The sequence below is a fragment of the Branchiostoma floridae genome, chromosome 9 (genome assembly GCF_000003815.2).
Source record: "Branchiostoma floridae strain S238N-H82 chromosome 9, Bfl_VNyyK, whole genome shotgun sequence".
In the NCBI taxonomy this organism is placed as follows: Eukaryota; Metazoa; Chordata; class Leptocardii; order Amphioxiformes; family Branchiostomatidae; genus Branchiostoma; species Branchiostoma floridae.
This window is the reverse complement of record NC_049987.1, coordinates 24,169,146-24,183,836: the sequence shown is the minus strand read 5'-3', so window position 1 is coordinate 24,183,836 and position 14,691 is coordinate 24,169,146. Positions and strand designations below refer to the sequence as shown.

The 14,691-nt window shown below is 41.8% G+C and overlaps 2 protein-coding genes across 2 annotated transcripts; both read right to left on the bottom strand.

The window, feature by feature from the left end:
- Window positions 1-636: 636 nt before the first annotated feature.
- LOC118422369 (protein unc-93 homolog A-like) lies at window positions 637-8,385 on the bottom strand. The gene is made up of 9 exons (XM_035829889.1): window positions 8,062-8,385; window positions 6,727-7,069; window positions 6,129-6,389; window positions 5,279-5,469; window positions 4,441-4,614; window positions 3,489-3,676; window positions 2,904-3,019; window positions 2,356-2,507; window positions 637-1,783 (listed from the first exon to the last, which is right to left on the bottom strand). The coding sequence occupies exons 1-9, from the start codon at window positions 8,090-8,092 to the stop codon at window positions 1,545-1,547; spliced, it is 1,695 nt and encodes a 564-aa protein (XP_035685782.1). The 5' UTR covers window positions 8,093-8,385; the 3' UTR covers window positions 637-1,544.
- Window positions 8,386-9,824: 1,439 nt separating this feature from the next.
- Window positions 9,825-11,758, bottom strand: LOC118422368. Its single transcript, XM_035829888.1, has 3 exons — window positions 11,483-11,758; window positions 10,988-11,212; window positions 9,825-10,598 (listed from the first exon to the last, which is right to left on the bottom strand). The coding sequence occupies exons 1-3, from the start codon at window positions 11,756-11,758 to the stop codon at window positions 10,371-10,373; spliced, it is 729 nt and encodes a 242-aa protein (XP_035685781.1). The 3' UTR covers window positions 9,825-10,370.
- Between the last annotated feature and the right edge of the window lie 2,933 nt (window positions 11,759-14,691).

Sequence of the window (14,691 nt, the reverse complement as noted above, 5' to 3'; positions counted from 1 at the left end):
CCGTCTTTCGTTCGACTGAACTTTGATGGCGATTGGCTGGCTGATCTTTTGATGCAAGGCATATTAAGTGAGCTATAAGATAAGAATCTCAACAAAACACAGCGTGCGTAGTACGCGTCTTTTGGATTTCTTAATCAAGTACCCTACTCCACAAGCATATAACAACACAAGCAAGTCTTTTTTCGACTAAACTTTGGTAGCGAAGGACTGTCTGATCTTTTGATGCAAAACATGTAAGTGAGCCAAAAAGTAAGAATTTTAACAGAAAAAGGTCGCCGTATTAAGCTTAACATTTGTACACGGGTTTGGGGATTGCTAAAGCTATCCTCATAGCTTTGGCTGTTTGACGTTTTTGTAGGCATTTTATAAGTAGGATTGTTTTTGTCGACTACCTAGCTATACATACCCCCCCCCCCCCCCTCCGAAGCCCGATAAACGCATAATAAGGTGCCACAAAACAGCCTGAGCCTAACCCCTGCATGGAGAGCAAAAGTACCCCATTATCACTACCCAATTAATAGATAAAAGTGACTTTACTTTTTGTCGTGTCAATAAAGCTCGTAGTAATTCAACAGCAGAGACAACGCGTAATGAGTAAGACAGACATTATTCTAAAAATGAACTTTATTACACACACTTAACGTTAAGTGTTACAAAAACCTAATTCTATCATGATCTATCATACATTTACAAACACGTACATGTGATTTGATCTATATAGCTACAATTAAACATCCATATATATCAAATGAACTTACACAGTATGTATACGAGCTTTTATGTACCAAACACAACATGTATACGTACACAACATGTATACGTACACAATATGTATACGTACACAATATGTATAAGAACATCAATATACAACACATCAAAACGATGGTACTTGACTTGACTTTACACAATACCGCTAAGAAGCAGCTAATTTTCGGACAACGTTTGTGTTCAATCTCTTTTGTTTATGTGTTTATTTGTTTACTACTCATCTCTCGGTGTGAGGCTTGGTTTTGTACTTCATAATATACTAATATACCAGATACAGGGAGGATATCAAGGACATGTAAACAACCTCCTTTGAATTCGAAGGTCCTGTTACAGTTCATTTATGATCCGGAGGTCAATTTGTTGGTCTATTTACATAGGAGACAACATTTTAATTTGCTGTTCACACTTCCGTTATGCTCACGTGACACAGGCCTTTGGTCAGTTGAACTTGAGAAGGGTCTCATGAATGACCGAAGGCTTGTTTGTAAGCAAATTTGTGTTTAAGTTTAATTTTTTTACTACGTCGACTTTCATCTCAAATTCTCTCTAGAAAACTGTCCGACAATGCCAGGACACATCATCAGTGATGAACCTTGTCGCACTGCTAGAGTGTATTCTAGAGAGAATTTGTGACGAAAATCGACGTAGTAAAAGATAAAAACTTTACGCGAAATTTCCTTACACGAACTAAAGCGCTTACCAACAAGTCTTCGTTCAGCAATGTATAGCTTCATACGAATGATTGAAGTTGTGAATCCTTTTCAGCCGCATTTTCGTCACTCCGTTTTTTCTTCTGCGGTCTCTCCATCCTCCTTCGACCTTTTCTTCTCCATCACCTCCACTGCGCCGTAAGTTGCCATAGAAACGACGAGCAGGACCAATAGGATGACGATCTTGACGTCAGCGCAGAGGTACCCGCCATATGCAAATGAGATGGTGTACCCCACGGCGCCCCAGAACCCGTCCATGGGGAAGGCCACCTCTTGTTGCCCCGGAAACAGCACGCCGTACAGCGCTAGGGATGATGGGAAGGAAGCTGGGTGTCAACCACGTAAGCAAAACGGGGATTTACTGACCTTCTATGCGGATCAAACCATCTGATCGACAACAACTACAGTTGACGGACAAATATTAAATAAACAAACAAACAAACTAACAAACAAACAAACTAACAAACACACAAATGAATAGACAATGAAGGTAGCCTAGAGGCCATTCTTTTCCTCGGTGGCAAACGTTTTAGCATCAAGACTACCGGAAAAATTGTGTTTCCGGCCGTGGATTTACCAGGATATATAAATGTTATAAGTGTCATAGTGCCTTTCTACTTTCTCTAGATTGCTGAAAAAGTAACGCTACTTTATCTTTATCTAAGGGGTAACCTAGATCAGTTATTACTTAAGACAGGGTATTTGGAATATCAAGTCGACGGACGATGGTTTCAAATTGCAATGTTTTAAAAACATATTGCACCGCCTGTCGGCTTCATATCACTAAATGCCATGTGTGGTGGCTTTAAAAACACGGATATAGGTTTCCCCGCGGATAAAGGTGAACTAGCGCTAGTCTAGATCTAACGAAACCTACAGTTGATCTGTGTCTGCCAGATGCCGTCCGCCACGCCCCACAGCCCGGCATGCACGAAGAACAGCGCGGTGAGGTCAGGGTGCGGCTTCACGGTCAGCATCTCAATCATCAGGGCCAGGTTCAGCACCGCAGCTGTCCCGAACAGCACCTGTCTGGAAGGAGAAGAAAGGTGAAAGGTAAGGGACCAACTATGCCTACTCATCGTAGTTGTTGCAATTAAAAGATAGACACACGTAGTATTCATTGTTCACAATGCGTTCAAGACGATTTTCCTTTTGTTAGTGAACATAAGTGTTCATTTATACCCCTCCCCACTGCATGTCAGTTTCCGGAGTTTTCCTGTTTTCTTTAAATTGCATTTCACCTATGTACCCATATCTTGAGCATGCACACCAATAGCGAATCAAATACTACCTGGGTCCATATGTACTCCATACCACCTTCAACGACAAAGACCGAAACTTATCAATTCCTTCCTAGTAACCCTCACGTCGCCGGTGTGTATTTTTGAACACTGTTACTCTTGTTTTAGTTGAGTCGAAGTTCACCTTGGTACCCATTTCCTGAGCCTGCCCACCAGAAGCGCGCTGATGGCGTCACACACGCCGAAACAGATCATCACCCAGCCGATCCAGTGGATCCCCAGGGTACAGCTCACAAACGCCTGGGTGGGGAAGGATATGATGAAATTATAATAAGTCAAAGTCGCGAGCATGTTTTTTAAACACTACTCTTGTTTTCTGTCTGTTGCAACAGATGATCATTTAGTCGAAGCATTGTGTCCCCAGAGTACAGCTCACAAACGCCTAGGGTAGAAAAAGATATAGCAATGATAGATATTGACTACTTTGCCATAGGTCATATTTGACAATCAGTAAACAAACAAGGATACAGTACAATTAGAGTTGTACAAGCTTGGTACTTACTTACTAATAGGTAGCAGCAATACGTTCAGAAACTTTAGGACACATTGTTGTTTTGCCTCAGATGGTATGGGTGGTAATAATGATAACGCAAGGTTATGAATTGGCAGTATTTTGAAGGTGATTCACGAACTAGACATTTGAATGGACCATTTGTGTCTCAAGGACTCCTATGCTTCATTGTCATATCCTGAAAGACGTGTGTATTACCTGTGTGAAAATGGCGACGTTGAGGGCCTGCTCCATGGTCCCGTACATGATGAGGGGGATGAGCAGCATCATCCTCTTCTCCCGGAACATGAACCTCCAGGCTGACAGGAACCTCTCACAGAGATGCTGGCAGTCAGCTGGTGTCTCTTCTTCATCTTCCTCATCGCCATGAGCTTGTCCATCATCTCCTGCAACATCGATACATCATTTAAATGCAGTATCGACAAGTATATAACGCCGGTTTACCTTTATTCGTTGGGTAACCTATATCCGTTGATTGTAAAAACAGGGTATCTATGGATATCATGTCGACGGATATCGACTGCAAACTGGAACATTTTCAAAATATTTTAAAGTCCTTCGACTTGGTATACAAAAATAGCCTGTCTTTATAAACAACGGATATAGGTTACCCCATGGATAAAGGTGAACAAGTACATCCAGCAAAAGATGAGAAGAGGAGCTACGAGGGGCTACCTGCCTACTTGCTCTTGACCGCAGAGACGGCCGTCTTTGCAATCCAGGTAAATTCTGATGGCAGACCTAGTATTTTGTTTGAAAATGAATTGATTTTGAAGTTTGTTGTTGTTATGTGGTTATTGATGTGATAAGCTCTGTGATTTTGAGTTGTTAATGTTTAACTTATTTTGTGTTGAAAGGTAAAGTTTATGTTTATTGATTTGTTGAATATTGATCCAGAGTTCCATTGGAAACCAGCCGATGAGCCCGTATATATACGGGATGGACACATATAATGCCTGTATAGGGGTCCATTATCTATAGGGTTCGGGGCATTTCTCGCATACCGCAGCAAACTACATTGATTGGGAAAGTAAATCTGCAGCAGTAGCACAGAATAGGTCAAGTTTTACTGTTCAGATTAATTAACCAGTTCAGAGGGGTTAATTGACAAAAAAGCCTCAGCAGGACAAGGTTTTTTTTAAAGATTAACCTTTTCCTCCGCGTGGCTTGGATGTCTTCCCACAGGAGAAGACTCCCTTCCCTGCCTCCCTGTCGGCGAACAGAGCCATGATGATCACGGCCAGCACGCCGCACGCCAGGTAGATGCTGATGAGGGTCACACGCAGGTTGTAGGGCGGGATCACCAGGTTGCCGGCGCTACCACCTGGACAGTTGCGAAAATAATCTCATCAGGCTGGTAGAGCATAGGATGTTAGAGTTTTCTTTTATGTCATACCTGTGACGCAAAAACGTTCGATACGGGTGTTCCGGACCGGGTGATAACTTCCGTACGGCCCGGGCTTATCACACGGGCTCCATTCGAATAATCGAACTGTTTCGAGTGGGCAGAGTACGGCGCCATCGAAAGTTCGAATATCTGATTCGGACGTTGGAACATTACTGTTGCAACCATTTTTTTCGAGGGCAACCGATGGGTATGACCGTCGTGCGATCCGACCCGCGGTCGGGCTGGTACCTCGGGTGATACGGAATACACCGTGTTGTATTCTATATTTACACACCTGCTGACGTTTCAATGCCTATCAGACATCTCCCTTTAGAGTTTCTAACTGGAGTTATGCTTCTTTTCGCTATACCGTTGTGCTTGTACAGTGAGAACGTTTGGGATAGTGTCTTCTCCGCATGCATCGGACCTTCGCCAAACTTTGATTCACTTCTGACGTCATCGCATTGACGTTTGGAAAGTCAGCGCAGTGAATCAGACGTCTGACAGAGGAGGAAAACTCAGGGTGATTCGCAACAAAGCTCAAATTCTACAACAGTCATAAACATCTGTACACATAGGATCGTCATGCTTCCACCAGTACCTGGACAGTTGGCGGCGCCGCAGGATGAGATGTTCGCCGTCGATGGAGCACCCTGCTCCTCCGCGCCCTGCTGCAGCACCAGGGAGGAGATCAGGTTTCCCCAGATCTGAGACGTCTGGAAGATGCCGAAGAAGATGCCGAAGAACATGGAGATGGTTGCCGCCTTGTCCTGACCGGTCACTGAAGCATACCTGATGTCATAAAAACAAGACATCATTTGCGATATAGTAATTTGTATTCGATCTTTATCGTATTTTTCTCCTTAAAAATACAAAACACACATATTGTAGAAAAGGTGAGATCCTTCGTCTTCTATTGTTTCAGAAAACGAAGTCAAACCCGATAAGATACAGTTTAGCACTAGAATCAAAGACTAGTAAGAGTATTTGCTTACTATACTGTTAACCATTGTTTGTCTGTTATCTTTTGTCACTTGCAATTATCCCACGGGCAAGAACGTCAACTTTTCATATTTGTTATTTTCAACTGTAAAATATCAGCATTATATCCATTTTGAGTATTGCTGTTATCATATCCATTTTCTTGTTTTGTAATCCTTTGTCACTGCATATGCCTTAACAATGGCCTATATTTCATTAGTAATCTACTGATCTATATTCGAATGTTGTCATATATTCATTATGTTCTTTCTTCCACCTTATGTCTATTACATTTTATTTTTGATTAATTTTAGTTACGTTAAATGGAGGAATGCATCATATGAGCCTTGTAGGTTTCTTCCACTCTCCATGTACTTTTCAGAATACTTTTCTTTATCTCACTGTTATTGTTATTATTTGTGCCATCAAAGAAAACAAACAAACAAACAAACAAACAAACAAACACATGCCTGGTGGCCAGGCGGGTCAGGTACGCGCCGTTGGCCGCCCACAGACACGCCGCCCCCACCCCGATGAGAACAGACGCGGGGATGATGGTGTAAAACTCCGCCCAGTAGTTCGCGAGGCTGAAGATGACGTAGGTGACCATGGAGCCCGTGATGGTCCACTTCAGCCCGAAGTACCGCATGGCCACGGGCGCGAGGAACGGGCCGGCCGGGATCAGGGTCCCGTACAGGACGGCGAGAGAAGTCAGCCCGAGACCGCGGGCTCTGTTGAAAGAAAGAAATTAAAGAAACTGAGCGTGATAGATTAAGTCAGCGAAGATCTACTCTTCCACTAGTTGTGACAGAGAAGACGGACTCCATGTACAGAATTTACAAGTCTATTGTACCAAGGGAAATAGCTCTTTTTGACAATCAAAATGAACAGTGGACCACGGCTTAACGCCCCGTCCTACATGCTGCAAACTTTTCCAGTAGCATGAAGGTCGGGTAAGGGACACAACCGGACTCGAATTTTGGGCTTCTAGTTCGGGCACAAAACGTAATGTATTTATATATGTATAGACAGCTTTATGCAAATTATTCAACTCACTACGCACGTTACCTGTTGATGCTGCTCTGCAGGTTCTGTAGTGACTGGTACGCGGTGAAGAGGAGGAGGAAGCCGAAGGATTGGATGAGGAGGTTGATGATGATGTGCCTTTTGATGGAGGACACTTCGTCCGGAGATGGTGACGAGGTTTTGACGCCATGGCTATCAGCGTGAGTGTTTCCATCCAGTGGTACGGCTTGCAGTTCTTGATCTGTCGGCGAGAGGGCGTTACACGTGTTGGTGACCAGGTGATTGGTGGAAAGCGTCGTAGTGATTTTTGTAGAAGAATCACTGGTGAAAGATGCTTTTCTTGTCATTGTCAGATCAGAAAAATCCGAAGCGCCATTGCAGACACCTAGAAGCAGAAAAAATTGCACATAGATCACATAGAGCAATCATACTTCTCTCTGATGATTTGGCTATTGTTTACTGTCAATCAATCATTCGCAGGCATCATAGTCTGATGCACGGCGGCAACAGACAGTTCGCGCCAGGTAGGTCTGCCGTGGGCATACTTCCTCCAGTTGGTTCTGGAGACCCATTCTGGAGATTGTTGACTGTCACATACAGATTATTCATCAATTTTGATAAGAAAAATTACTGGCCGTAGCAATTGTATGTTGTAAACTGTACCATTTCCATAACCATTAGCTTTCACGTATGTCATACATAACAGAATTCCGACACATAGCGCGGTTTCTAATTGCCTTGTTTTGTTGTTACAGCACATCCGTGTGTTTTCTTATCAGCTAGTCTCTGTTTGCACTGCAATTGTGTAGACCGGACTGAGAGACCCCGATATTTGCGATCATTGGGCTTTTTATGAGGCCATAAGTGATTTTGTAGAGTGCAATATAGTTTGCTTGAGTCAGAAAGCGTATTGAAAAAAATCATTAATACCAAAAGGAGGAAGTCTGCAAGCCCACCGTTAGCATGGTTTTGTTGGAAACAGTGGCTTGCAAAAGCACGGTATAGTTATAGGATTTGTATTTTTTATTATCTATTTGTATTATTTATTTGTATTTAATAGGAATTCATCTACAAAGAAAATAATGTGGATAAATCTTGCAGAATGTCACAGTCAGGTACTTATGGTTTAGGAGCAACTCTTTAAGCACGCTGAAGTGATCCTTTCCTAATTGTTTTGTTGGAAACGTAAACAGTGGCTTGCAAGAGTAATAAAAGTTTCACGATACTCATAGTTCATTTTGTAGAAATACTTCTACAAAGAAGATGGCGAAGACATGACATGCAGACTAGTCATCGCCAGGTTGATCATGAGAAGCATGCTACGTGGATCTTTTTAAATCGTCACTTCATTGCTAATCCAAATTGAATGTCACTAACCTTCAAGATCTTGTTTCCTCTTCTTCCCCATGTCTCTTAGATGGGTTGTGCTTCTTTAAGAAAAATCTGCAGGGTTTCAAAAGTTGCCAGGAAAGATTTATTGTTACCGACTGTACATGTGTTGTCATCCGCGGCACCTTTTGTGTTGTTCACCCTTGGTCTGCCCTCAGAGGTCATGTAGGGTTTAATCGGCTGTACCGCCGCGTAGGGCGCACTGAGACGATAATAAGTGACCCATTGGCTAACAGGTGTACAACAGGGTCTCTACACAAAAACTTTGGCCGATACGCGAATTTGACGCATGGCTGCATAAACGCAGCAGTTACTACATTGAATAGGGTCACGAACAGAGACATCACTGGAAGTGGACTCCATGGCCACGCTTTTAAGACTCGGGCCCATCACCAACTTCTCAAGATGCAAGAACACTTGACAGCTGATTAAGTACTACACAAGCTTTATAGTGTACCATCTCTAGTCGTGGCCATTGTTCACTACAACGTGGTATTATGAAAAAAAAATGACATGATAGAATGTTGATGTATGCAAATGCCCATAGTTATTTACAGTTCTGAGCTGTTTATTTGATAAGGATTCGCATGATTACATTGTGATGTGCTGGTACAATAGTATATCAGGTGACTACCTCCTTGTTGAACGTGAAAGAAAACATCTGCAGTATGCACTGATACGGTGGGTTCAAATCAGACTAAACTAGGCATGGGTTCCATGCAGTGTTCGAATGATTTATATAAGTAGCCAGGTATAGTTCATTCTCAATCTCATACAGATAGGCACATTCACGTCGACACTAGTCCTGAGCGACAAAACGACCCTGTTCTCCACATTTTGGTTTGTGATCACGGGCTTCTTCATCTACTGAGCGACGTCTTGCGTAACTTGAGTGCATTGCAACTAATTCCCCCAGCACAAATATTATTCCAGACCGCCGGTATGCACGTTTATCATATATTCAAAGGCTGAGCAGATTCTTTCGTCACTAAAAGATTTGATGACCGGTCCAAAAGATTTACCTACACTGTTCCATAGCCTTGCTGCTGAAAGCAAGGAGTCAAGGAAACAAATGTTTTCTGCCTTGATACCTTGATAGGCAATCTACAGTACCCGAGTTACAGTTCTATTCCCGATGCAGCTAGTCTTCACTCATGACAGTATCAGAGCACAACCCCCCCCCCCAAAAAAAACGTACAGAAACAAAATTTTCTACTTTTATTTAAATCAGCGAATCATGTGGGCAGCGAAACCCAGTATATCCAGTAGAAACTTCTAAGACAGGGAGGACATATTATGTGTCCATTTCACTGATCTGACGCCGCTTCCTTCTCATTTCATAACAAGTAGAAATCTGATTGTATACATAATTATGAATTATTATCATATATCCCTATGATTTACACCCATATTCGTTACAAGTTTGCATCTAAGTGTGCATTAGCTCTCCTTCATTAAGTCATACATTAGTCAGCCTCTGTGCACATGGCATTTAAGTTGCAATAAAACTTACATTATGACATTATAGGTACTATAAAACAATCATGTCCCAAAATCTATCTTTCTTTAGAATGATGTCTTGTTGTCACTTTTGTAAGGCACATGGTAACGGTGTTGAACATATCAACATTCCATATATAAGATTGACTCCATTCAGCACAAGTCAACACAAATACTGCTTTATCTACTGTCACAATTATGCCATTACAATTGCCTGCTAATAGTAATGTTATAGCCCAGATGCAAAGGAGTACATTTGATGAAGATATACAACGGCAGAACAATTACAGCAAACATTCATGCCAATTTCATAACAAATTATCCTACCCAAAGCTTGTCAAAAAACAGGCAAAACTACACATCAATATTAGCACGCAAATTGTGCACGATTATAAGATACTGTGTGGATATAACGAATTGTATAAATCAATACAAACTTAAAATGTATTTGGCAAGTCCTAAGCACTACCAGATAGGCAGAAAAATGTTATCACAATCTGTCTAATGTCATTACATGACACAGGTTCCTATCACTTCCTCCTGTCGTTCTCTTGTCTGCAGCTAGAGACGCCTGAGAGTAAAGTTGTATCTCTGATAAATCAACAAAGTTATTCTCAGAGTTACTCTCAAAAGCAGAGGTTCGGCTCTGTTTTCGTCGTAATGTTAGGCATTTTGTCGGGATTTCTATTTTGTGCCATTTTCTTCATGGCCTCCGGACAAACAGTACAAAATAGAAAGCCCGATAAATATACATAAAACCGAGACGAACCTTGGAGAGTTACTCATTGTGAGGTTGCTCACTCCCTGCTCATGTTAACAGCTGCGTAGAGCTCATCAACATTGTTTTCAAACACATCATATTTAATCAGCCAATCTTTCAACCACGTCCTCACCCCATCTGCCCCGACCACGCCCCTGCTCTCCATGGCCTCGGTCTCCACAAGCTCCGTGAAGAGGATGTTGGCGGCGTCGATCTTCAGGTGTTTTGTGTAGTCCTCCCTGAAGACATCCACAGTTTCCTTGTCCTGAACACAACAAAAACAACAACAACAACAATAAGAAACAATATCGAAGGCATGATCGTTTTGCATAGTTATAAAAATGAGCTACTAATAAATAGATCATCATGAAGTAATAGATGTTGTGTCAAATGTCATCATATATATATAGATCATGACTCAGAGCTTGAGATTGTTGTTATGATGCATGGACTTCAGTATGCTTTGAGTGATCATTATTGAACGTGTTTTGAACATTCCTGAGAAAAAAAGATATAGATTATTTCTTGAGCAACTATAAAAAGTGAGTATCATTGGTTTCTAGCTGACAAGCTTCAATCAGAAACAATGGACGTACAGCTTAGCACATCTCTCACGCTGATAAATTGTAGGTAGAAGAATGTTTTCGGGCGCACCTTCAATATGTCCTTGAAACGACCGCATTGGCTGATGCACAGGAGAATAGAACAGTCGAAATCTTCTACCAGCTTGTTAGCTTTCTCCAGCTGTGTGACGTGGTCCGTGCTGGTGTCTCCTTGGAACGGCATGACGAGGATGAGGATGCTAGACAGCCCCCCGCAGTTGTTAGCCAGGTTAGCAACTTGATCGTCGATTGTAGTGGTGCCCGGAAAGTCTATGATCTTAAAGAAGCCGGACAGGTTTAATTAAAAACGGTAATGAAACGTATGATATAAGAGGATATAGCAGAATTAATGTCCACAACCAGGATGTACTTGCTGTGCTTCCGTTTCGGTGTCTATCAGACACCTTCCTCAGAGCTTCTGACTGGAGTTCTGCACAGTGAGTACATCCTGGTTGTGTACAAGATAATAAGAACAAGGTAATAAAAGTGTAATTTTTCATCTAGAACACGTTCAGGCTTCCACATAAATGTCGTCCCCAACACTTACCACCATTCTTTCCGTCCCCTTCGCCTTGTACAGGTCTGGAGCCGAGGTGTGGGTCTTGAACCCCCTCTCCTTCACAGACACACCCCAGGTCTTTTCGATGAGCGTGGATTTACCAGCATTCTGCGGTCCAAATAATCCGACGAAGCAGGACTTCTGCAGCAACTGGCGAATGGCAAACAGGTCACAAGCCATCTGGCAGCGTCGGAGAGCTTCCTTCTGGGACTCTTCTTTAGCATTTTGCAGCTTAGGGGAGTCTTCAAAGGGCTTCTTATCCATAACTTCATCAACAGGTCTGTTGAGATAACCGAGGCCCTAGGTTGGAAAGTATCAGGGTGTTTTAAGAAATATTCTTGTATGATTGTCCTCTACAGGTTACGATCATCATCATATTTTCCATGGGCAAGACGTTCTATGGCTTGCATCCTAATCGATTGAAGGGTAACAGAATATTGTTTACATTTTGATTATTATACAGACAAGTTCATCAAAGTGCGCAAACAGCATAGGATAGCTCCATTGAAGAGGCAAACATAATTCTATGTCATGATGATGAATCTTGCACTCATGTTTTTTTGTAATTTTCTACCTAAAATATTTCTCTCATCATTTTGTTTCGGTTATTTTCCGGAGATGGCGATGACCAGAGGCCGTGGGATACAGATAAAAATCGGGGATTGTGCCATCAGCATTTCATTCAAAATTGAAGTCAATAGAATGGAAAGACCTTTGTTGGCACGCATATATGAGTAAAATATGTCTGACCTCGTACTTGGTGTAAAGGGCGCGTTCCAAGCCGTACAATGTTCCGTCATCGGCATTAGCGCCACCTTTCCTCTGACTCTGTGGCTCAGGTAACTCCTTAATCAGCATCCTAAAGTTTTGACAATATGACAATGTCTTACCATAATGTTTCACCTAGCAAAGGGTATGTTAACACTACTCCATCCTCTGATTTTTTATATATATATATATATATGTCACAGTAGAGATGTCGATCCAGTAGAATCGTCGATTCTCCTAGGAGAGATCTCGATCGGAGCTGGTCCTAGGGCCAGCTCCGATTGGGGTCTCTCCTAGGAAAATCGACGATTCTACTAGTATAGATTGCGATCGGGGTCTCTCCTAGGGTCAACTCCGATCCAAACTCAAATGATACTAAGATATGGGAAACAGCAATACTTTTTTTGATAAACAATGATTTTATTTAGTATTAATGCAAACCTACTAACTCATTAACAACTACACACAAGCCTAATACTGCATTAATACTAAATAAAATCATTCTTTATCAAAAAAGTATGGCTTGTTTCCTATATCTTAGTATCCTTTGAGTTTGGATCGGAGCTGGTCCTAGGGCCAACTCCGATCGGGGTCTCTCCTAGTAGAATCGTCTATTCTCCTGGGAGAGACCCCGATCGCAATCTATACTAGTAGAATCGTCGATTCTCCTAGGAGAGACTCCGATCGGAGCTGGCCCTAGGACCAGCTCCGATCGAGATCTCTGATAGGAGAATCGACGATTCTACTGGATCGACATCTCTACTGTGACATATATATCTTTATTGCAAGGGCTAATTGCATACAAAGTAAAGTAGTAGTGGTATACATAAACATAATTAACAATGGAAATGATAATCATAGATAAATCAAAAGGGAATAACGTCTAAACTAAATCAATTTCTACTTAAGCTATTTGATGGGTTTGACTTCTTTTTCCGTATGCAATAGAGGATGAATTGTCCAACATTTTCATATATAAATGGGTTGGACGACTTTTAAGTATTTTCTTGCTTAAAAGCAAGAAGATTGATTTTTGTTGGTCGGTAAGCTGATAAAAATCATATATGTTCTTGAAAATATCAAATCATGTAAATTAAAACATCTACTGATCTCCACTGAAGCTAGGACAATGTCAAACATGATTTCACAAATAATTATTCAATTAAATACTTAACAAAACTGCCAAAAACATTGACTGTGATTACTACCTTTGAGATTAAAGACAAGCAAAGAGGAGTGTCTTACTTCAGAATAGCTTTGTAGTTCTTCTCATAGTCCCTGAACAGCCTGTGGTACCAGACATTCAAGCCTAAACTGGCGATGGCAGCAGTGGCGCCTCCAGCCCCAATTACGATTGCTGCCCCGCTACTCAAGGCGATCGCTCCAAAGAATATGGCAGCACCTCCACCTTCATGTGAGAGAAATGTGGTTTAGGCACCCTTGCAGCTTGGTTATTTAACTATGTGCTAAGGACAGGCGAATCAAAGGTTCAGTATAACCAAAAGAACACTTAAAGCGCAAGTTGGCGGCGACACGAGTGACTCACAGTGTACAGGAATAGTAAAACCACAAGATAATAGAAGAGAACCTGACATTCTTCAGAACACCACATTCTAGAAATGATAGGATGGCCATATATATACATACCTGTTGCCACAATACCCGCAATGGTCACCAGCCCCATGAACGAAGCCATTAGCCAGTGTGCCGGACTGAACGGGTACTCGACCTTCAAGTATTGACCAAATTCTGCCAAGATTTCCACAACTACTCGGAGCAAATCTTTGTCCTGCATCAGATCGTCTAAACTCTCTGACTCGTCAATCATTTTCTTCAGCTTTACATTGTCTTTACCTACGACCGAACAAAACAAAGTGGTTAAAGGGAGACAGTTTACTATCACAGACAGCTAGTGGTATTTTGCTTATTGTTCCAAACGTATTTCAAATTTTGATGGTCTTGAGAGAAGTTTGATAGTAGAAATCGTTTTTAATTTAATGCTGTAAATAAGGTTCTTGGGATGAATCTTGATAACCATAGGCACCTTTGCTAGGATTAGATTAGCGTTTACTGACCTTCCTTCACCGATTTGCGTTGTTCATCCAGACGAATGAGGAACTTCAATAGACCATCCGACTCCGTCGCTTTCTTTCGGTCTGCTGCCAGTAAGATGTTGGACAAACTTCGTTCAATGGCTTTGACCAGCTGGACTGGGCTGAGGTCGTTGACAACACACTCGGAAATGGTCAGGCCTTTGGCTTCCTGAAATAGATTATACAACACACAGCTCAATCTTCCCTAGTTCTCGAGTATGAATTAGGCTGAAAGAGTGGGTAATCAGTAATCAATTACCTTCTACTTTATACTTCAGGATTGGATATCCTTTACATATAATGATTTCATTACTTACTTTGACTTGCTTTCTGGTG